The sequence below is a fragment of the Macrosteles quadrilineatus genome, unplaced genomic scaffold (assembly GCF_028750875.1).
Source record: "Macrosteles quadrilineatus isolate MER2022 unplaced genomic scaffold, UCM_ALF_1.0 Scaffold_1__1_contigs__length_201487025, whole genome shotgun sequence".
NCBI lineage: Eukaryota > Metazoa > Arthropoda > Insecta > Hemiptera > Cicadellidae > Macrosteles > Macrosteles quadrilineatus.
In genome coordinates this window covers 190,911,518-190,935,990 of record NW_026542594.1, presented here as the reverse complement: position 1 = coordinate 190,935,990, position 24,473 = coordinate 190,911,518, and the positions used below count along the sequence as shown (strand labels likewise).

General features: G+C 33.7%; 1 protein-coding gene across 3 annotated transcripts in view; it reads right to left on the bottom strand.

Annotated features, from left to right (window-relative positions):
* Positions 1–24,473, bottom strand: part of LOC128992600 (uncharacterized) — a 359,698-nt gene that overhangs the window by 197,382 nt on the left and 137,843 nt on the right. For all 3 annotated transcript variants that reach the window (XM_054416263.1, XM_054416280.1, XM_054416271.1), the window contains exon 4: positions 7,039–7,149. In XM_054416263.1, coding sequence (XP_054272238.1) covers positions 7,039–7,149 — 111 coding nt within the window. The remainder of the gene's footprint in view (positions 1–7,038; positions 7,150–24,473) is intronic.

Below are 24,473 nucleotides of genomic sequence, written 5' to 3'. Positions count from 1 at the left end.
TTTATGTTTGGATGAATATCATTTTTAATGCACGTAAATATAGATTGGGTTTTACATCAAGTTTTAAAATCCATTTAATATCCACTCAACCTTCATGTTCTTTAAATAGCGTAAGAACCTTTCACACTACTTTGGGTTTTATTATTTGATCTTGAATCAACTTTCATTTTACTTTCTCGCCATAGTAATAGATTATAACATTTAATAAAGTCCTATCCCTGTATAAAATAATTCACATAAATAATTGTAAGTTAAAATACTACGTTTATGACGATAGAATCCGTATTTAAATTTTAATCAATTGATAATTGGGTAGATAAACAAAATTTAAATAGACAATTTTAAAACTAACAATATCTAGATAGGAAACATTTAACCCGAATATTTATGTTTCCCAGGAAATCGTTTTGTAATACCCTACAGGTAGATTAACAATAAGCAAATTGCCTCAATTTTAAAACAAATAATTAATTAAAATTCAAATGACTTATAACTTATTTTTGTCGTATTTAGTTAATGACACATTTGACAAAACAAGTCATATCCTACCAATTTACTTTCAAGCCGAATAAAAATCAATTCATACACGAAAGTATTACGAAAATCTAGCAAAACCACAGTAATGCTTTACGTAACCATTGTATTTACTGTATATCACACAGATATTCATTGCATATTACATATTCACGTAAGCAAACTACGCTTACAGTTATAACTCATAATCATAACATTACGAGGAGAAACTTGTTTTGAAAGAGAAACTGTAATTTGCAAAGAAGGAATAAACGCGGCCGTAAACGCCTATGTGATCGTTCAGTCTGGTCCAAGGCATCGGACTGGAGCGAGTGAAATGATTTCAAATATCGACCTGACTGTCATCTTCTTTAGTTGTAAGACACTCGGTGAATACTTTGCAATTCATTTACTTTATGGTTGTGTTATTGCTTTGTTTTATATAATTTTAATACCGCCTTAAAGTTTGAAATATCATAATTTATTGTTATTAATATGAGTAATTTAATTGACGTCAATTAATGGATTCTACAAACGGTCAGATTAACACAATGCACCTCAAATTAAAGATTTATTCGTTAATTAACTGAATATTTTATTCAATGTTGTATTTTAAAATGGTCAAATTTATAGCCGATGGTTAGTCGTTTAAGAACGTTCGTTTTGAAGTTTAAGTCAACGAACAATTTTGAAAGCTGAGTAATATTACTGGTTTTGTCCAACATGTTTTTCAAAATCTATTTGTTTTGTTAAAATAATTTACCAAAGTTCGAGACCCATCTATTCTATAAATGCATTTTTTGTTAAATGTTGATAACTTTGTAGATCCAAAGTTGTGTAGATCAATCCAATTACTAAATAATTAAAGCAAATAATTCATTTGAATTATTTAGGTGTTTTAGACATAGTTAGTCTTTCAATAGACATATACATTGTAAGATTTCATTTAATTGCATAGGCCTATTAAAACTCACTTGCCTCAAATATTTTTTATGTAATGAACTCATAAAAAATGCAATTCGATTCAACCTAAAATAACAAACGAGGTGTAAGAGTTTAAATGGGTAGGCCTATCGGTAAATGATGTTGTGGAATTTGCTCCGAAACTAACTAACTTCCACAAACCACATTGGCTTGCTGCCCTCCACTAAAGCATTCTGTCAAAAACATCTGCCAACTCCCGAACACATACTCGATATCAACGTTGAAGCTGCCATGTAGTGTATTTTGTAATCATATTTACTATCCCTTTAGCCAAACTTTAATATATTCATAAGATAGTTTATAGTATAGCACTCGTTTATTTTTGTTATTGCTAATATGTATATCCTACACTCTCAAGATTAAAAAATGTGTCAGTATTTCAATTTGTTTAGGTATCTTTAAATCATGAAAATATTATAAACCAGTTATTTTGTGGAGAGTTTTAAAATCTATTTATGACTTTAGCTGACTTGTACCAAAAAATGCCCCTCTGGTTTAGTTTCAAGAAAGTAATATTTCACAATGAGTGATTCAACTCAATTCAACCTTCTTATGTAACTACACATGAAAGTTTTGACAACTACTTAAAATAAATATTACACTTAAACGCTTGTCTTAATGTCTTCCTAAAGAGCTTGAAAGCATTTTTTATGCAAACCAAAGGTTTAAAGAATATTCTCATACATGTATTTACTTATTTTGTTTGAAGAAATTGAAGGAACAAACAAATTTTTTTTAGCGCTACATTTAGTATACTGACCACTATAAAAAACATATTAGTGTCGAAAAGAATTGTATTTAAGGCAGTGGTATTCCCATAAGCACAAGTAGTGCCTCATATGAGAGTAATAATATTTTAATATTACTCAGCACTACGTGACTGGCGAAATATACAAGAGGGCGTTAGTCTCATCTGTCATTTAGGGTGTGTTAACGTACAATGAAACATAAAAACAGTAATCATCTAAGAAAGCCTGATAATTCATCCGTTAAAATACATCGTCCAAATATAACACATTGAAATTCTTTAACGAGTTAAGGTGATATTTTCAAGATCTAACTAAATGAAATACAAAATTTTAAGAGAATCCATTGAGAAGTTGTTCCTAAGCCGAACTTGAAAGGTTGTAGCAATTATTTTGATCGATATTTTGAAAGTTAGTGTAAGGTTATACTAAAGCACTGGAAGAATAAATAAAAGTTTAGGTCTCCTTAAAAAAAAATATTCAAACACGTCCTTCCTTGAGAAAAAAAAACTAATTATAAAACCACCATAAGATATTGAATTAAATTAGCAAGGTATTTTGAATTGAAAAACACAGCTGGGAGTCCTATCTCTGTTTTATCAAAAACAGCTGATCCGCAATAACCTCAGCTGTCAAACAATATCAGCTGCGCATTTCAACAATGGTAGCAATAAGGGAGGCTCGAGACATACTCGTATAGTCTTAGAAACTTCCCTGTGTACAGAAGGGATCTGTATTCCGTGTAATATTGTAAGATTACTCTCAGCACCTATGTATTTGTCTGCGTAAAGTTAAAGATATGTGCAAGGGATTATTTTGGAGAGCGTACTGCAATAACGGAAAGAGATGGAAAGAAGATTTGCAATATTTTAATTTATTTCTTTTATGAAAATACTTCCGGCATTAGGAATAGATCTACTTTTTTATTGTTTAGCAGTCTTGAGGTACATCTGAGGTTATATCTAAGTAAGAAGCTCCAGTAAATAAATAAATAGATAAAAATGCCTTTATTTAGCAAGCGTTCCTCAGTACATACTGCTTTACAGGATAACTCTTGTCAATTTACTTAGTATGAAGAAAACCCAAATTGGTAACATCCATGCAAACATATAAAGCACATACAAACCCCTACCAACGTTAGAATCATCTATACACTATTGTTAAGTATTTTTCGATCACCATTGCCCAAGAAACCCCGTATTCGTCCTCTATATAAGTTTAAAATGCTCAAAATATCAAAACATAATTGTTCTAACATAAAAAGCCTTTTTCTAGCCGAGTGTGTTTGAAAGTGTACTAATATATATCATATAGCTAATAAATGGTGTGCACAATTAATTGGGGTTGGAAAATTAAAACTGCCCCATAAAGAGTACACGTCAAGCCAGTATGTCGCCGGGGGGGAACAGAAGTGTTGACTACCTTCACAACCCTCCAACGTCAGGGGCAGGTGACCGATGGCGAAATGTTTTGCTAGATTATTTATTTATTGTAGTATTATCGTCCTTATCAGTCACACCTAAGCAAAAACGGATGTTTCAGAATGCTAAGCGAGCCTAAATTAGTTCTTTTAACTGAGGTTAAGAACGTCCAGTCCACTAATTTTGTTATGAAAGTAAATCAATAAATATACTAACTTGTCGTTATTAACATTTCTTTGTAATTTTTATAGTGTCAAATTGTAAATGTTACTAGGCCTACTGTAAATAACTTACCCCTTTATTAATATTTACTAGGGGTCGTCCTGTGGTCGAAAACTCGAAAAAAATATCTAATGTACAGACTATTTTCACCCCACGCTAAATATGTGATTGGAATTTCTTCCATTTGTTTTGATTTTCTGTTAATATTTCGTTGTTATTTCGTAACCAGCATGGTAACCCATAAGTCCCATGTTAATTTTGTAAAATTTCAATTCAGTATTTGTTCTTATTTTTGAGCCTATTTTAATTTATAAAGGGATTTTGCACATCTACAGGAAAATAGCTTTCTAACAGTATACGTAGATTTTTCTTACGATGCACACGAGCTGAGGAAAGAGGTTTTGAATAAACATACTTGCCTATTGATATATAGATACTACTGTAGATCGAATACAAAACTATTGTTGAAATTCTTAGTTAGTAGAAAGTTAAAAAAGTAATACATCCTATTGCATCTGAATTTCATCCGTTTGTTTTAAGTCTCGGCTAAAAAGTATTATTGTATCGTTAATACAATGATTTTGGGTTAATTATTGTGTGTAATTGTATATTAAACTAAGCCTATGACTCCCGTGTATATGTTACCAGATATTGAAAATACAATTAGAATATTGCACATCAACATGGCTTAGTATTTCTTTCAGCAAGAAATATCCTTTGCAATTAATTAAATTTACTAACCAGAATTAATAATGCAATGAATCGTCAGAACAAAGATGCATGTCGTCACGGGTCGCTGAACACTAACACTAAATGTACTAAAACACACTCACGAACACTACGCGATAGAGATACGAACACTCACTACAAGGACACGACCGAAACTACTCGAAGAAACATGAAAATACAGCGAATGATTTAACGACAACAATGAGCCAATGAGAAACTAGCACGTCATGCGAGTAGATCAGCTGATCAGCTGACTTGAGGCTGATCAGCTGTCATGTCAACTAAATACGATTTTTGATCAGTATACCAGCCAGCATTTGAATACGTTACAACATACTGAATACATTTAGTTATTTAAAGTAAAATATTAAAGTATTATATTGTTATGATACATAAATTATACACTGTAATACATTACAGTATTTTAATACAGATATAGTATATTATGAATCAATGACATAAAAATTTAAATAACTCGTTTACTTAATTTTACATACTTACTAGTATACAAGAAAAACCGACTACAAAATGAGCTACGGAGCTGAAATTCGGCACAATTTTTTGTTTTGGTCTCACACCGCCCAGAACATTCCCCAACGTGATTTTTTTTTAACGTACCCAACATTTATAAATTCCCCCCCCATGTTATTCTTGTGGGAAATTTAATTGTAAGTGACGGCTTTGGTATGGAGGTCTAAACCTTTTTTAGACGTGCTACAGACCTTAAATTTATCAAAAATGTAGTACGTATGCCTAGATTCCCGGCAACATTTGTAATAATGACATTTTCCAATCTTAATATCCTAAAAAACACTCAATAGCGGACATCTGAAAACGCCCAATATTATGTTTCTACAAACCCTGCCAGGCAAACAGTTAGCCCTATCTAAAAACTAGCAACAAAATCAGTCTAGCTTTTTTGACGATCTAGAACTTTGTGTTTAAACTTTTTTCGTATCTCTGCTTCTTCACTCATAGGTAGCGCTAGAGGTTACAAATATATCCAATTTTTTTAGAATGTTTTCTTAGTTTTTGGCACTTGTTTCTGTCATACAATATTTACATCGTCCAAAATAGTACTGGGTCAGGTTCCCCATGGATCAATCTTCAAATTTGGTCCTTACATTCCTTACAAACCTGCGAATGGGTATTTCTTGTGTATGACCAATGGAAAATATTCTTAATCTTTATCTAATGGTAAACATAAGGAAATGTATAATATGTATTTGACTACTGGAATAGGAAAATCTACATTTTGCAAACTACAAACTATGCTTCTGTGAGCGTGTTTTGTGGAATTAACTTTAAACCACCCAACAAGATGGGAGGAACGATTATGTAGACCTCACGAAAAACTGTAATAACACAACTGTCGTAATGACAACAGGGAATAAAACGTAAAAGACTACATTGCGAGGAAACGTCGACATTTGGGGCTAATACGTCACGGGCCTTTATGTTTATGGAGGCAGACGAATAACCAGAATAACTTTACATTCTTTCGGTTTTATGAGGGGCTTTTTCATTTATCTCTTAATTGGCAATTATATTTTACAACAGCCCTGTCCCAGTGATTTAAACCTTTTCGCGTTTTAGTGACAGAGGTGTGGTATGAGTGGTGTTTGGGATTTGGAATGGTTATAAGTAAATGTGTACATTTTTTTTTAATTCCATAATTAGTTTTCATGTTATTTTATTGTCTCGCCGTCAAATTGTAGGACGTTAAGATCTAGTCCTGAACTGTGTTCACATTACTTCAGGATAGGCCTAGAGGTTTGCAGCTACCAATTAGAAATACATTGGTTATTAGCAGGTTTTGAACCCGAAACACGTTAACCCGAAATCCCGCTCTCTACCGCTAGAGCAGCTAGCTCATCATAATAATCTAATAATGAGTTGAAATGCTTGAATGATTATCGTGACTCTATAATCGAGTATCGATTATACCCAAAAAAACATTACTGTCTAGTTTATTAGATTTAGTTAATTCCTCCCTTAAATAAGAGAAAATGGTATAATCACCGTTAATGCCCTATGTTTATTGGGTTCTTAGCTACGAAAAAACCTAAAGTTTTTACACTAGGGTAAAAAAGGTCTACAACTCGTAGTATTTTATGTCATCCGACTTTCAAAGGTTAAATATTCATATTGTAATTGTGGTTAGCGTCAAAAAAGGGTATTCTCCTTAAAGCCGGGTTTTCCTAGGCGCGGAAGTGGAGAACGGAGAGAGGAACGCGGAGAGCGGACTCCACTTGTCTTAGGTAATTTAATGTTACTGTTTTCCTAGAAGGGCTCTCTCCGCTCTTCGCTTCCGCGCCTAGGAAAACCCAGCTTAATAAGGTCCCTTTCTATTATCGTTATTCTCACCTATGAAGGACATTTATCTTTAACTTAATGTTTACATGAAAATTTAAAACACTCACCCTTGCAAGCTGCCTTTGTAGTTTGGTCACCAACAGTTTCTCTCTCTGGGAAGATTTCCTTTCTTCTTCCAGCTCTGCCTCCAACTGTTGGATTCGGGCCTCCAGGCATTCCTGAAACGAAAATTTAGCTTTGAGAAAATTCGTATTTCCTTTCTCCCCGTATACATATTATATGGAGAATTTATTAATAAGTTTAGTACATTATAAACCTCTTAACTCTAAACAACCCACATGCTGTAAAAATTATGGTTCAAAAGTTAAATAACTTCTTGATCAGCATCGTACACGTGTTATTAAATTCCCTGAAACTACAAAAATACGTCAAATAACAATTGTAATAATATATTTACACTTGAACAGTTTACTCACAAGACGGTAAATACATATACAAGATGGTAAGTGGTGATCGATTTCGATTGGACTCTCCAATAATCATGAGACCCAATAGGCGAAAATTTTAATCTCTTTGTATTTCCCAATAAAATATCATAGCTACCTCCACTGCTTGCCTACTGAGGGGTGTTGAAAAGCTAATGGAAGAACATATAAGTCATATTGCTGATGCCGTTTATATCTTCAATGTATGTCACTTGGTGTAAAACACAAGCCTAGATTTATTTCACACAGTAGGTTAAAATTACCGATTATCAAAATGATTACATTCAAAAGTCATTTGTGGTTGACACATCACACTGAGTAATTTGGTATATGTGTTAAGAAATAAATTAATTCATCCATATAATATAACGAAGAACCTAAAGAAATGTATTACACAGTTAGTTTTTTTCTTCAATGTATTGAAACTTAAAAACAAACAAAACCACGCAACAAACATGTGTATGTGATGGTCAGACAACCTTTGGTTTTATTTATTTATTTATTTTTTTTTATAGAGAATCGAAATGCTTAACAACAAACAACAAAAATTAAAATTCCTCTATTATTTTTAAGGTTTCTATACGAAGGTTTGGGTTAAGGTTTAAGGTTTGGTTTATAATACAAGAAAAACAACTGTATCTGTACACACGAAAAAATTATTGATTACAAATTTAATATTAATGCGTTGTAAATGAGAAACAATTAATTTAGTTAAAAAATAACCAACCACTAAAGGAAGAGTGTAAACTTTGAATGTCGCAGCAATGAACACAAACGACTATGTGCCTCCAAAGCCTACAAAGAGATTAAAAGTAGGCAGACGATTTTATGGCGTCAATAAATGAAAGTCTGGAGCCGCGACGCAATTGTAGCAGACTACGAGTAGCATTGCGTCGTCGAACTGAATATGTTTATAAATCAAAACAGCTGAAAACTAATAAACTGATGCATATCCTTTTAGAAGATCGGCATTACATTATAGTTTAATTGAGCTTAAACAACAAGAAAAATTGTAAGAGGTCCTTGTAAGATTTTGAACGGTACAATCAGCATAAAAGTATGATGCTAATATCAACTGATATTTTATAGTATTCAATCATAATACAATGCACTTTAGGTCTAATTGTATTTAAATTGAATGAAGTACTTCAATTCTACACATAATAAAACTGCCCTTAAGTATTATACTTGGTCGAAACATAAAATTAATTCAAAACCGAGCTACACTGTTTTCCATTTCTTTTCATAAAATTAGAAAATTGTAAACTCGTTTGTATATTTTTCTCTTTCAAAATATAAAAGTTTTCTACATCAATAAAATTAATTCGCCTATGATTAAGGCTTGTGTAACGCTGACAAATGGAAATATGTTCCACACATAAAACGCAGAACGGTTTAAAGAGTTTCTCCAGTTTAAGAATACAATAAACAATAACAAATATTAAAATAATCTTTCTTACACGTTAAACTGCTGTTTAATTTGTCACGAAATACAAGGATTCGTTGAAATCCACTAGTGTACAATCCATATTGAATTATACCCTTGAAACTCAACACTTACTAACAAACCATTTTAAACTTTAAATCCCAAATTCCACTGTTACAACCGTATTTGAACAGGTTTACACTGTTGTTTCGTGGAATTCCAAACAGTTTCGTATAAAAGCCGTTTCCCTGCAGTTAACTTTCATCCCCCCAAAACCCGTTCACTCCCAATGCTTTAATGGCCGTTTCGGCTACCGATGTCGCGGTGAAGGGGTTATGCATATGCTCTGGGGTAAAGCTAAGTGATTTAAGTACCCCAAGTTGCGGATGGGGACAATTTGTTTAAGTTATATATTGGATGAATAACTTATATTTTTCAAAGTGACTTTTACAGAGTGTTTTGTTATTGAGTGTTACCTTTTAGAGACACAATAAGCTCATGTTCATGTTGGCAGCCCTGCCTTATTACCATACCAAAACCAGATCCACATAGATTCATTATTGTCTATATAGTAAAAACTTTTATAACATATTTTTTCATGGAATAATTAATTCCAATGTATTCTTTTGAATGCATTATTTGAATTATATGTGAAAATACAATACTAAGTGCTTTTTTCAATATAATCGTAGAACATGTTTTTCATGTTCATCCCTAGTTTTAAAGCAACTACAATTTAATATATACGTAGACAAGAAATTAAATGCAATTTTAGCATGCACAAAACTCCAATGAAATGTACAGAGGCGTGGCGTTGGGCGCTCTCAAGCAAAACAGGTACAGCCAAGTGTTGCGGAAATTGCATAAAGCAGGTTATTGAAGGCGCTGATCAGCTGATCAGTACTTGGCAGGGATTTTGTCCGTGTAAATTTCTATGCTTACTCGCACTTTTAACTGGAAAAATTAATCGAAATTTAAATATAGGAATTGAGTATGCACATCAGTCTGAAAACTAGCAACTGGACGATTTTCTAATAATAAGAGACAAAGTATGAAAGTTGTTTAATTGTAAAGTTTATTTTGTGTAAAATTGTATTGCATTTTTAATTTACGTTGTCAATCTAAATTTATCTTTTAAATTTCTGTTGTCCTTTCATATTCGACTGCATTCTAAATTTTTTACGAGCTTTTAGGTTTATGTACTATTCCTGTTATTTTCTAGGCTCTTTTCACCTCAAAGATCTAATACACCAACCAAATGTTTAACTAATTAGTTATGAAAAATTTAGAAAAATAACCAGTGAAGAACAATATTGACTATGTAGGCCTACCAATAGCACTAAAGGCAGAGCTTAGCAAAAATTGCATTAGCAGAATAATGTGCTATGGACTTTCATAATTAAATTCGAACTTTAAGCAAAGTGTTACAGGAATTTTAAAATAAGAACGATACAACCGAAACTCCTAGACAATTATATTATTTTTTTTTATTTTTAAAAAAAGGTTGGCGGCCTCTAAGTTAAATATATTTTTGAATTGTTGAAATAATCTATGACATCTAATGAATGTCACGTTAAATGTAATACAACATAAGTGCAACTCTTCACTCTACCCTTACTTCACCATTCAACTTCGCAAGTTGTGTGTTTCGAAGGGCGAATTTGAGTTTGGAATGACGGGTAAAGGGGTGAACGGCAATTCCTGTCACTGAAATTTGCATCAAAGCCCACTTCGGTTGCGGGGAAGAGCCATTCAATTAATACCGATACTTACTTCCGGTGGAATCCGCGTACGTGAGCAGGCACTTCCGGTACAAGTTATAGGGTGACTTAATGCCCGGGGGTGTGGGGAATGTTAAAACCACATTATCAAATTGCTAGGCCGCTCCGGTCAGTGTCAATATGGGGAATTAAATATGGGGTGGATTTGTAAGTCATTTAATCGGTATTAGTGAGAATATAAGTGAGAAGACGGTGTTGCAGGGTTAGAATATACATATATGTGTTATAGTAAGTAGAATATGTTTTTTTTATCTAGGATAGATAACGAATTAATGTTCATTTTTGCCATCGTTTAACGTATGATTGCTTTTATGGGTTTATTTAGTATCGTTTTAAATTAGTACCTCCTCACTAACTCGACACCCAGTAACTTGACAGTCCACAGTTGACGGGGTGTATACAAAAAGTTTTTTCTCAGAACATTTTAGTTTTAATTGTTGAGTATTTGACATTTCTTTGAAGAAAGTTTACTGCCCAGGTATGTAAAATACTCATGTAAGTAATACATATATGTAAAAATTAGTCTGTTATGTATTAATATGTCACCCATTACAAATTTCAATGTTCTGGATTACTCAACAACCCCCAAACTCGAAAACCTAATTGTCCTAATTAGTGAGGTTTTACAAACTATTGACGTTTTAAAGTCAGTGTTCTTATAACACTTTTGGCTAAAATGTATGGTGGCTGCCACAAATTAACCACAAGAACTATATTTCGTTGTACCAATGTCAACTTCACCAAGCTACCAAGTCGCTAAGACGTAGGTCAACCAGCAAAAGAACAACATGACATTATTTTCCAAGGTGTATAGCCTCCGCATTACAAAAATACAATATAAGTGGCTTAAATACCTGTACTTTATGTAATCCAATTAGTTGCGGAAGCAACTAGTTTCTGTTCAACACTGGAACCATCATCATCAGGCTTCACAAGGACGGGCACATACAGATTGGCCAATGGTTCGAGGTTCTTTTCTAACATACAGATTGACCAAAGGTCCTAATGAGCAGGGACAAAAAATGGGGGAGGAGCTTACAGCAGCGATGACCCGTGTGGGAGAGGAGCGGGCTTATCCCAACTCCGCGCAGTGGTCAGAAATCTGTCAAAACCGACTGTCCAACTCCGCGCAGTGGTCACTTCGGATCCCTCGCGGCACATGTCCAACTCCGCGCAGTGGTCAATTTTGGCTCTCACAGCCCTGACGGCTGAGAGTTGGTGTTTGAACTTTGAAATTGTGTTATACTTTACGCTATGTTTATCATTTATAGGAAAGGAAAAGGGATAAGATATACCTAACGGAGGTGAAGCTTAAAAACCACTACCGTGAGAAAGAGTGACAGTGAATTTATACTTTCCAAATTCTACATTAGTCAATCATTCATATTACTGGGCTTATGAGCTCTCTGAACTTTAGTACCAAGTTCAAAAATATTAGTTTTGTTTACAACCGCAGATTGCTATAACAAATTAGCTGTAATCTCTGTTTCATACAACAGTTAGCTACACTCCTCAAATTGGAAAAAACGGCCGACAAACGTCTATGTTTTTTTATGACTTGCAATACAAAATTATATCAATACTTAAAGCATTATAGGAATTTTAATAGAACTTCAGACTTCAAAATTGACTTTATATTTAATTACTCTACGTACAAAATGTTAAAAATTCCAAGGCAAGTGAGCCAAAATTGGTGGTTTTTATCAAACATTAATAAGAGTCCTCTAACACAGATTTGCATCAAATTAATCATCGTTAACATAAACATCGTGTATATTATTTACAAAACAAAAAACAACAAAAAAGAACAATCAATTTTAATATCTGGACTAAAAATAAAATACAAATTATTAGTCTACTAAAATTGAATCGGTAAAATCATTTACAAATTTTCAAAGTTACACTTATTTCAAACCATAATAAATTTAAATTAATATAGTTAAACAATAATTATTAGCTTTAAAATGCGAAGCAATATTAACCTTAGTAAAACATTTTACGATCGTAAATATTTTAAAAATCACAGTACCGGTAAGTAATATCTTATTAATTTTCCAGAAAAACTAAATCACATTATTGGCACACCTCAAAAACAAACTTATACTTTAAATTTGATTACAAAAAGAATTTTTAAATGTTTCCGTTGTTAAATGTTATTGGTAGAGATTATTAAGTTGTTTTGTTAATCATTAAAAAGTCCATTGTAGCCACTGTTAGATGCAGAGCTAAGGTTTTTTTTTTTAAATAAAAAGAGATAACAGCAAATTTGCTGTATAAAAAGGTAAAATCCGTGATCACAGCACACAAGTGTAACGTAAGCTCATGAAATCGTTAATAAGATGTATAAGCATTTTAATAATTTTGAACTGTGAATTTCAGAAACTTTCATACGTATCCACTCTTCGCACAGAATTTTTGAACTTCTTACATAGTGGTTTTTAAGTTTCACCTCCTGTTGTGAATCTATAATTTTGCTTGTATAATAAGCTAAAATATTTCTTTTACGTCTTGTTAAATAACGAATTTGACGTCTATGAAGATGATTTTCATTGAAGCCAGACCCAGACCAACGTTTTAGCAAATTTCCCATATAGGGAATAAGTTATTACCGTAGGTATTATGGTAAGACCTGGGCCCACTGATTTAATTTTTCGCTCTTATGTTCCAAAGGCCGAAAACACCATCCGTTCGAATTCATATAAGTATATATATGTCCGTTAGCACGATAATTCGAGCAAAAATGATCCAATTTTGATTAAATTTGATATGAACGTTAAACCTACATTTATTTGAACGAATTCACGAACCAGCACGATCGGACCATGGAAACTGGGGTTTATGGGAAAAAATCGAGTTTTCCCAATTTTGACCCTAAAAGCATACATTTTTGCAATTTCTTTTAAAAGCAATTTGTAGAGCTTAAAGACAAATAATTTAGTATATCGAAGTGTTATTATGCGCCATAATGGTTACGGAAAAAATGCCAACAAATTTTAATTTTATAATTCCCATGTTATTCTTATGGAGAATAAGTAAATTGTTGTAATTTCCTGTAAAAGGAGCGTACTTTGATTAAATTTGGAAATGCATTTATTTTACACTTAACGATTGACATTTCACAAAAACACTTATTACCCTGATTCTTGCAGCAAACCTATGTGCACTCATTAAACTAATGCTATTTAAATAGGGAATAAATGGTATATTTTCAAAGATATATTTTACTGATAATGCAATCAGGCAAATGGAAGTTCGCTTAGTCTGCAGTTTTGCTGCGGCGGGGGTATTATTTTAATAACAGCAGCACACTTTTTTTGAAACTTCAACTCACGTCCATGGAAATGTGCTGTAGCCTTGGTTTTTGGTAAAAACTTTTCCAAAACAACTACCGTAGATATTAGAAGTGGCCAACGCGCGGAGTTGGACTTGACACTAAAAGTGACCACCGCGCGGAGTTGGGCTGAACCCTTCGGGGGCCATAAAACTTTTCCTCAGATTAAATTTGACCACTGCGCGGAGTTGGGCAATCCCCAGAGGAGCTTGTCTATTTAAGTCAAGTGTTTGTTAACTTTTTCTAATCTTACCAGTCACATAGGTGGCCAAACTCAAGAGACGAATTTTACTTTTTAAAACACAAAGTTTTATGTAAGCTGTTAAGTAAACAAATAAGGTTCTTACATTCAACTGTAGCTTAAACAAAACAGTGCGGTATTCTAATGCAAATAATAAGCTATAAAATCTAACTAATTGCTTATAAACTCACTATAAATTTCTTGTCAAGTATACACAAAGTACATTTTTTGGAAGGTCGAGTTGGTTACGAAATTGTTAGTTTGTTTGACCTAGTTATAGCAATAAGGATAATGTTACCATTTAAAAGTCCGGAAGTGTTCTTTCAAGATTCAAAGCATAAGCATTCTCGTTTTTATGTGTATACACATGGTTTGAAAATTACCTTGAATATCTGTCTTAGTATTTCGCACACAATGTTCATTTTTAAGTTCACAAAACCAATCTAGCAATATTCGTTATAAGAGTAGTATTTTAACAAAAGTTAAAAAAAAAGAAAAATATGTTCCATTGGAAGTTAAATAACCCGAATAAAATGTTCTACCACAGAGTATCAAAATCTACTCACTTATTCAACATTCACCTAAACCAAAAATTAAAATTCTAAACTTCAAATAATTCTTAACATTTTGCCTTAAAATCCTCAACAAAATAATGATTTGTTATTAAATTACTTATTCGGTCAGCAACATTTCCAGTTGCCGTTAAAAGAAAATAATAACTCTATATTGCATTTATTTAAGTTATGTATTTGTAATTAATTAAGGATTTTTGTGTACAGCAAATCGATACCTAAATATTTATTTTTGTAGGCATATTGGATCTAATTTAAAGCTCTTATCCTCTAGATGTGCCTTTTGCGCGTTTGGAGGATATCCCGTGAAAGCATACAAGCTCGTTATAATAGCTTTTAAAATTGCATAGTTTGTGCTGAATTCTGTTGTCAATCATCTGAACTTTTTTAAGTTTACAACAAAATTTTGTTTACATGGTACACGGGTCATCGCTGCTGTAAGCTCCTCCCCCATTTTTTGTCCCTGCTCATTAAGACCTTTGGTCAATCTGTATGTTAGAAAAGACCCTCGAACCATTGGCCAATCTGTACGCGCGCACAAGGACAATGTCGCTTCTGTGACTACTCGGAACTTTATGTACTATGGATATGTATGCCATGTATTATGTATTATGGCTAATTATGGACTTCTGTAATTAAGGAGACTGTGACGACCTTCTCAACATAACATTAATTTACAAATAAATGACTTTCTCAAATATTACTCCGTTTTTACTACTTACTTTATTACGACTTCACGTTATTCCACTTGCTCACTAAGCAGTCATTAATCTAAAGTGACCTTTTCACAAGTGATGTAGACAAGTCATCAATATCATGTAGCCATGCAAGGAGAGCGACGAGCCAAGCGAGCGAGGTGTTCTAGAAACGCAGCTACATGGGTAAATGTCACCGACCATCGCATATCTGACTCGTTTGAAGATGCTTTGATTAAGAAGCGTAAGGTTATAAGGTCAACATAATTTGGGGTTTTATTTTATAAAACAGATATGTTTTCCAAAATCAATGTTTATCTAGTAACACTGTGTGACATAACAATTCACTTTGTACTATTTTTTCCTTGTTGAAACAGATGTTTTAAAAGCTGTTCAACGTGTCTCTGAGTTGAATAAATGTAAGTAAACATGACACGAAATGCGCACCATTTGCATTTTGTTCAACGAATTTACATTTCTAGATTCTACAACATTTAAGCCTTTTAGAGCATAGAAGTTAATATTGAAAGTACTATGATTAAATTAAGGAATAACATTATCCATTAACACAATATACGATCAAATCTAGTGATGACGTATTTATCTAAAATATAATGACTGGGACGGGTGGCGTCGTCCTGTAATCCAGCTACTAGGAGGTCACGGATTGTGGATATTTATAGGTATGCACTGTGGATGGGATACTCCCTGGTGTGGATTAACGTCCGCACTAGTGAGTATTACGACTATCCGCAGTACTATCCTGATAATTAGACCAATTCTTATATACCAAGGAAAAAATGTGGTTCGGATTCCACTATAAACTGTAGGTCCCTTAGTTGCCATTAGCTGTTTGGGCTATTAATTAACAGCTGTGTCTGAGGAATGTCGGCCTTAGTCACTAACAAGACTACAAGATCGCGCCACTCATCCTACACTCATCTCCATTCATACTTGGCTTAAAATACCTACATTGTATGGTCGCCATTTCATAAGAAAGTATTAAAGTATTAATACATTTTGCGTTTTAGTGCTCAAAACTTGCGTTAAAAAACACCTGATTCCCAAACGTCATAGAGATTTAAATTAATCCACACTCAAAAAAACCTTTTGGGTTTAAAAAGAATACGACGGTCATAATCAATTTTACCCTGTGCAAGTTAGGTTAAGTCGGGTTAGTTTAAGGTTAGGTTAGCTTACGTTAGGCTAGGTTAGGTTGGGTCAGGTTTAATTACACCAACCTCATTTGCATAGCAAATCGTAATAGGGAAAAGTTTCAATAATGCAATGCAGTTGATGTAAACTATCCTAAACTAGACTTACCTCACCTAACCTGACCTAACCAAACCAAACCTAGCCTAGATAGGTTACGGTTTGGTTTGGTTAGGTAAGGTTAGGTTAGGTTATGATTTAACCTAGCCTAACCTAAACCAACCTATCATATCCCAGCCTAACCTAACCTAACCCAACCCATCCTAACCTAACATAATCGTACCTAACCTGCCCTAACCTTTATCATAATAGAGCAAATATGTTTGGTCTCTCTCCTTATCAGACGCAAAGAAAGTGTCCTATAAAAAAGTGTACAAAGTAATGCAGTAAAAGTGCCTAAAGTCTTAAGTGCTGGAGCGTCTTGGCAGATCCGCTTATGTCTAAGATGCTAACTGACAGGTGATATGTATTGATTTATACCAGGTGACGCCACTATCGCTGTCTCTCTTCCTCATCTCTTTCCCTCTCTGTTTGTCCCGTTTCCACTTTCACCCTCTCTTAAAGGTTACCAGACGGGAAAATCTGTTTGAGTTATAACTGTATCTGAATCAGTTTTCATCCTGTGGACGTTTTGTGCGTTAAACTTTGGAGGTGCAAGTTATATATTATATACATACAATGGAAATGAATGAAAATCGGAAAATATCAGTCAATGTCTAGAGACACTAGGATAAATAATTTAAAATGAAAGATAATTTTTTTTTTCAAAAGCAGTTACCAGGACAGTATTCAACTATACAGTATCCAAACTGGCATCGTCAGGTTCAAACCCCCTCCAAAAAAACGTTTATCCCAAATTCCAAAAGATTTTAAACTTTTAAACCACGTAAATTGGTATTGTAATTATGTTTTACTTACAGTTTATTATAATGGATATCAATACACAGGGAACGTATGTTATTTGTTTCTGTAACCAAGCTTTTGGGAGTCGTTATATCTCTGGCCAAGTGACCTGCTTCAATAATTAAAATTAGGCCTAAAACCAAACTACAAATATTTTGAATCATAGATCCTGTCATTAAAAAGTCAAATAGAGCAAAAAAAAAAAAACTGCATGTTTGGTGTGATTCCTTTTATTAAAGCACATAACAAAGGCTTTCAATTTAAATCAAAACACAAAACGTATTATAATAAAGAACAAAGCTTGAAAGGTATAAAACTCGTCTGCACGTGTAACTGAATGACTCCTCTAATGGGTAATGCTTCATGTCATTGAGAGCTCAAAGCTTTAGTCAAACAATGGTCTCGAGTGTTGGCGCCAGAAATGTACGCGTGGCGGCATTTTTGGCGGCAACTCTCATTGTTGCACTTTTCACTTGAAACTTTAACATTACGCTTTTGCAAATTCTATTGTGGTTTTGAATGCATTATGTGTCGTAGTGCTTTTCAAAACCCATAATAACATGTTTATGTTTGAAAAAATGTTTAGTGTGTGATTATTTAATTATAAATTAACACTTTTTGAAGGGGTGTAATGCATTATTTCGGTATACAATTTGTTTTTAAATTATGATAAATGTATAGTGATATACAGTAGTTTGGAGTGGGAGTGCCTGAGACAGTAGGCAGTCCTTCTAAAATTTTAAACTGTGCACATAGAAGAAATGTAAAGAACTAACTTGCTTATTTTCTCTCCATGTGCATTCAATCATGCGCTCAAACTTAAAAAAATTTCGATATAGAGAAACCCATAACGAGTTTAATTCACTATAACGCCAAACCGGGTAGACAGCTGAGTAACAACACTTATCAGCTGATCGGCAATGAAGTAAAGAAATCAGGATTGCCAACTTATGAGTTTATTTTGTTCTAAACAATAAAACCCTCCTTACTTTTAATAGTACAGGTTGATTTATATATTTAATAACACCCTGTATGTTGTCTACCGTTAAACTGAAACTCAAAGAGAAACTCTATATAAAAATTGGTAAATCACACGTGATTAGGCACCTTTGACTCTATAGTCACAACAGTATTGTCTGTTTAATTCGCACCAGCCATACCTATATCTCCCTCCAATTTCTCACACATTTCCCTCCAATTAAGACGCGTGTCTACGATTTTACGCCTCAACTTTGCTCGTATCAGTTTTACGAGTGAAACGTGAACTGTGATTCGCGTCTTTTATGGGCAAAGAGGCAATTCGATCACCTTATTGGTAGTTAATGTTAAAGGTAATCAGTCTCTTTATAGGCTGAGTCGTAAATATTATACAACTACTTAATAACCTATTTGAAACTAAATCATAATGAGTATAGAGCAATATAACAAAATTAAATCACGATTTGCACAAAAAACAACCAGTAAATCGTAGTGGTTCACGAAGATGTATTTAATAATCAGTTTTGAACTACAGTTCTAGAACACTCATGTACCTACCTTCAACAAAACTCAATACTTAAAAACATTAACAGGATTTGCAGAAAGTAATTTAAACATATGATGAAACGGATTATATATGTTTTTTATTTTTATTTTAAATAAATATGAAAAAGATTTTGGTTGTGTTTCTTGCAAGATTGTGGGATAAAAATCCATAGAAAAAAATACAAAAACATATCAAAACATCTACAGATGATGAAATTGTGAACTAATCAATCATCATTAATTTCAGCTACGATACACATTCAATACTACCAAACACAAAATCTAAACATTACCATTGCCAATTTACCACAGATGCATAATTAATTGTATTTCAGAGAATCCAAACAAATGGAAGAAATCCCAATCACTTGTTTTATTTACAGCGTAGGGTTAAATTAGAGAAGTCTGTACATTACATATTTTTGGTCGAGTTTTCGACCACTAGACGACCTCTAGTCAGTTTTAAACTACAGTACTAGGCCACTCTGCTAGGTACTCTGCTAGTACTTAAATAATTATCAGGATATAAAGGGAGTAATTGTAACATATGAAGACACGGATTATGTTTTTTTGACTTTTTATATTGGTTAATTAATGAGAACAGATTGATTTTCTTGCAAGACTGTACGATGGAAATCCAAAGCAAAAAATATTAAAAAAAATCTACAAATAATGAAATGATCAACAAACCAATTATTATTAATTTCAGCGACGATAGACATTCAATGCTACAAAATCTAAATCTAAACCCTTACATTACCAATTTACCACAGATGCATCATGGTATTTCACGCACCGTGGTGGATTAAGTTAATATCTATTACCAGTGGCTGATATTAGTGTTTGAATATAATAATGGTAATTACGTTGGCCAGAGGTGCTGGACCAATTCACCTTGCAGCGTTTTGAGCCCCCTCTTTAAAACCCCCCTTTTCCTCCCAACGGGGGGGGGGGGCTGTATACATCGGCGGTGTGGTCCCTGTCGGCAGATGCAAGACGTACGCCACCTGCTTGGCCACCTAGCGAGCCGGACCCCGGACCGTGCCTTAACATGCCAAAATAACAGGTGTTCTGTCTTAATTGATTGGTGAATTTAAGGTGTTTAGTGGAAGGAACCATAGATGGAAGAAAATCATTTTCATTATTATTATAAGTCAGGAACACAACAATGTGTACTTAACCTAATTATTAGAGGGTATTTGTATTTTATTGTAATGAGATACCATATGTATCATTGTTAAAATCAGGTTTTTTTTAGGCACATGCTTTTTACATCAGGCCAGGTCAAATTTAACTTTCAAAATGATATTGTCTTTTCTCAGGATCGAACTAGTGATCTTCTAACTGTATGGAGAGCAAAGTAGTCACGAAACTAACATAAAGCTATGTTACTCCATTCTTGATTGGTTACACTTATTTATCCTAACTATCCTAATATTTGAAATCAAACCCCTTGAATTCATTCATACAGTAGTTCCATATACAGTAGTTGCTTAACGTTATGTAGTTAACCAACTTAACTAGTCAATTTAAATCAAAAACACACTAATTACTTCAGCATACAGTTTTTAAAGAATACTATTCTTAATTGGAGTTAAGTTAGTAAAAGAAAAATAACTCATAAAAAAAACTGTTGACAGCTTCAAACAGTACGAGGAAATATTTCTAGGAAGTGTTCACAAAAAGTGCAACAATTACAATCCGCTAAAGACTTTTGGATCAGTCGCACATGTCAGCGAAGTGGTGGGATGAAAGATGGTTGATCTAATACAAAGGGAGGGTGTGGTGGTAGTAAGAAATGTAATTGTTTAGTTTTTACCCACTTGCAAGCAATCCTATTGTCAAGATCCGCGTATAATGGTTAACCACGTTGTAAAGATCGGGGAGTATCGTTTGTTGATCGTATTTCCCCACACGAAATATTTTATAACTTCTGTGATGGACCAATATATTTTATCTACTTCTGTATATTTGATTGAATAATGTGTGCACAATGGATGTCTTAAATTGTTGTTAAGATGTAAATATAAAACACAAAAGAACAAAATGCCGGATATATCGTTTATAAGGCGTTAAAAAAAAACTGGTAGAAACATTTTTTTGTTTTATTTCGATCCATCAAACAACCTATTACCTTTTACTATCCAATAATGCTCTTACCAATTCATTGGTTGCTTATGATCTTTGGCACATCTGTTCGATACATCTGCCCATTCTATGAAATCCTCTGTTATCTCTGTCGATTTACGATCAGCTGATATCATTCCCTCCAATCCCCAAAACCTGTTTACACCTCGGTTTGCATATTCCTGCAGGATTCATTATCCTGTACACCCAAGACCACCCGCATGTCCTTGACAGCTCGACAGATGTATGTTTGTTATCCTGTCTTCACTAAGCTGACCAAGGATATAATTACACCTGCGGATATTTACATTTCGTATTCATAATGTCCGCGGATCTTGGAGTTGATAAGAAGTTGTATTTATTTATTTATTTTGCTTCGTTTGCACTTGGTTTTTGTCTTTTTTGTGGTTTACGATTCTTTTTCGTGAATTCGCTTCTTTTATCATAGTTCTTTTTTTAATGAAAATATATTTTACCTAACCCACCATGTTAAAATTCCCTATCCCAAGCGTGATGTATACAACTTCCTTACTTCTCGAGTGATGTAAAGGTGAAAAAAAACTCACTCGGTGATGTAATGAAACCCATTTAAATAACATTGAGTGCTAAACTTAAAAAAATATACCTCTATGGAGGCATCGACATTCAACGCTAGAAATCAGCTGTGCGCTTGAATGTTACTGTCATGCTATAAAGTATTTTCCTAACCTAGCTTTTGTTTGTAAAAGAACGTTACTGTTAGACGATGAGTGAAATGGATAATGAAAAATATTGTACGTAAACCCATGTATATTGTCGGGTCAGGTAAAATCTTGTACGTTACACGTTGCGCAAGAGCGTGTTTACATCTCTTAGGTGAATTATGCAACTCGCTTCCGCTCGTTGCACAACATTCACCTGCGTGATGTAAAAACGCTCTTACTACACTTGTAATGTAAATAGCTATTACGATGGTTAATGCTGCTTAGTGCCCATTGTAAAAAATAAAAATATTATTATGATAAAAGTAGTAAATATTGATAAATTCGCAGGTAAACGCTAGGCTAATTAATCGAATTTTCACTCTCTTGATAGTATTTTCACTAAAATATCTTATTACATATGACAGATCTATTCACTATGAGTACTTAAGTCTGTTGCCATGAGAAAAGTTAATAAGTGACAAAAGGTCAAACCTGTATTTATTAATGAAGTGATTTTTGTGTGTAATTTCGATGACTTTGTTTTAAATTTAAGCAAATACATTCCCCCAAATGCATCCCTACAGATGCATCACCTAAAATACATCGTCTCAAATACATGACAATATATGTTTGTCGAGGTTGTATTACATGAGATGATGTATTTGAGACACCAAATTCGTCTCATATACCCCAAACAGACATCGCAGCCCAATCTCATAAGGAACTTCTTTCACATGCTAATCCCCCTGTCTGCTCTGTCCACATACGCACTTAGATTAAAAGAGGGCAGCAGTTTTAATAAACCATAGTCTGGCGTGATGAGGCCGGGCTAATTTTGGACGGCTTTGAGTTGCTTGGAGCCCAAGACAAACACCCTCACATCAAAGCAGACTGTCAGTTTGGATTTCAAGGCCGTGTTTTGACATACGAGGCGTAGAAGTATTGTCAAGCCAGGGGAGACGGACACGTGCCGGGAGGTAATAAACATTCGAGTAACAAAATGATGTTTTTAATCTATGCTCTGCCCGTGACTGTTTTACACATTAATTCAGCCTAGACATAGGGGTTGCGGCGTTATCACTTAGATATCCATTGGTGATTGGCGGGATTTGATCCCGGTACCTCGGGGACCGAAACTCCGTGCTTTACCACTAGAGCTCAGACAGAGTATACTCACTCTCTAAATAGATTTTGTGTATTTCTTCCTTAGGTTGAGACAATATAAAATATCTAAGCATGTATTTTAGACTGGGACCGTAGCGTCGTCCTGTAATCCAGCTACTACATGGTCACGAATTGTAGGTAACACATTCCATAGCCACTATCTATGCGATACTCCTTCGTGTGAATTACCTTCCACACTGGTAAGTACTACTATCCGCAGTATTATCCTGATTAATAAGACTAATTCGTAAACTACGAGGCAAAAATGTGGTCCAGATTCCACTATAAACTGTAGGTCCCCTAGTTGCCACTGGTCTATAATTTAACAGTCCTGACGGCCAAAGTCAGTAACAATACTAAACGATCGCGCCACTCATCCTACACTCCAAAGCCTACTTGGCTTAAAGTGCCGGCATTCGTGTAGTCACCATTTCAGAACAAAATATTTAAAAAAAGGTACCGGAATTTAAAATTCCTGGTTTTTATCTTGTCTTTATGTGTTTTAAAAACTCGTAACAATGCAAATAACGATGATGAAATACTGTATTATTTATTACTACTTGTTAAATACATCAACCCGTATCCATGATATTCAATGATACTGTGTTACCAAGTCCTAGAGTTTATTATTCTACATGTGCCTCCTATCTTCTTTTTCACTTACGTTTTCTGTCAAACGCAAAAAAAATCCAAACAAATCTCATTTTTGAAATCCCCAAATTTATTACTGTCATCAGCAAACATTGCGTCCCGGAAGTGCTTTTGGAATACATAAAAAGAACATAAAAGAAAAATGGTTTAAGCTGCTTTGAGTCGTGTATTGGAGGGAGCGTTGAATGGAGACGTTTCACTTAAGGGGTGCGCTCTGATCTTTGAGTACTTGAAGGGAAGATCGATTATTTTATATTAAATACAAAAAGAGAAATAGGTAACGAATTTCACGATTAAAATATTCGAAATTTTACATACAAGATATAGTAAATTAGTGTATTTTTAGTCATAGTTTAGATATATCTAAGAACTACTTTGTTTTTCACTTCACTCACGATTTTCGAAATATTCACTTTTTTGGTCAGATTCACATAAATTCATTGGTTGTGGTAATGTATACGTTACATGTAAATAGCTACAAAATGTCTTATAATATTTGTCATAGTCAATTTACATTGAAATAACCTCTTTGTGAAAACGGAGTCACTACGCCTACAAATTGTGAATATTATTTTTTGAACATTTGGTTCATATAACTAAAACTCTTTGAATACGTTGTACTGTTGGAATAATCTCTTTGTGAAAACGCACTCACTACGCCTACAAATTGTCAACATTATTGTTTGAATATTTGGTTCGAATAACTAAAACTCTGTATACGTTGTACTGTTAGAATGAGTTCCCATT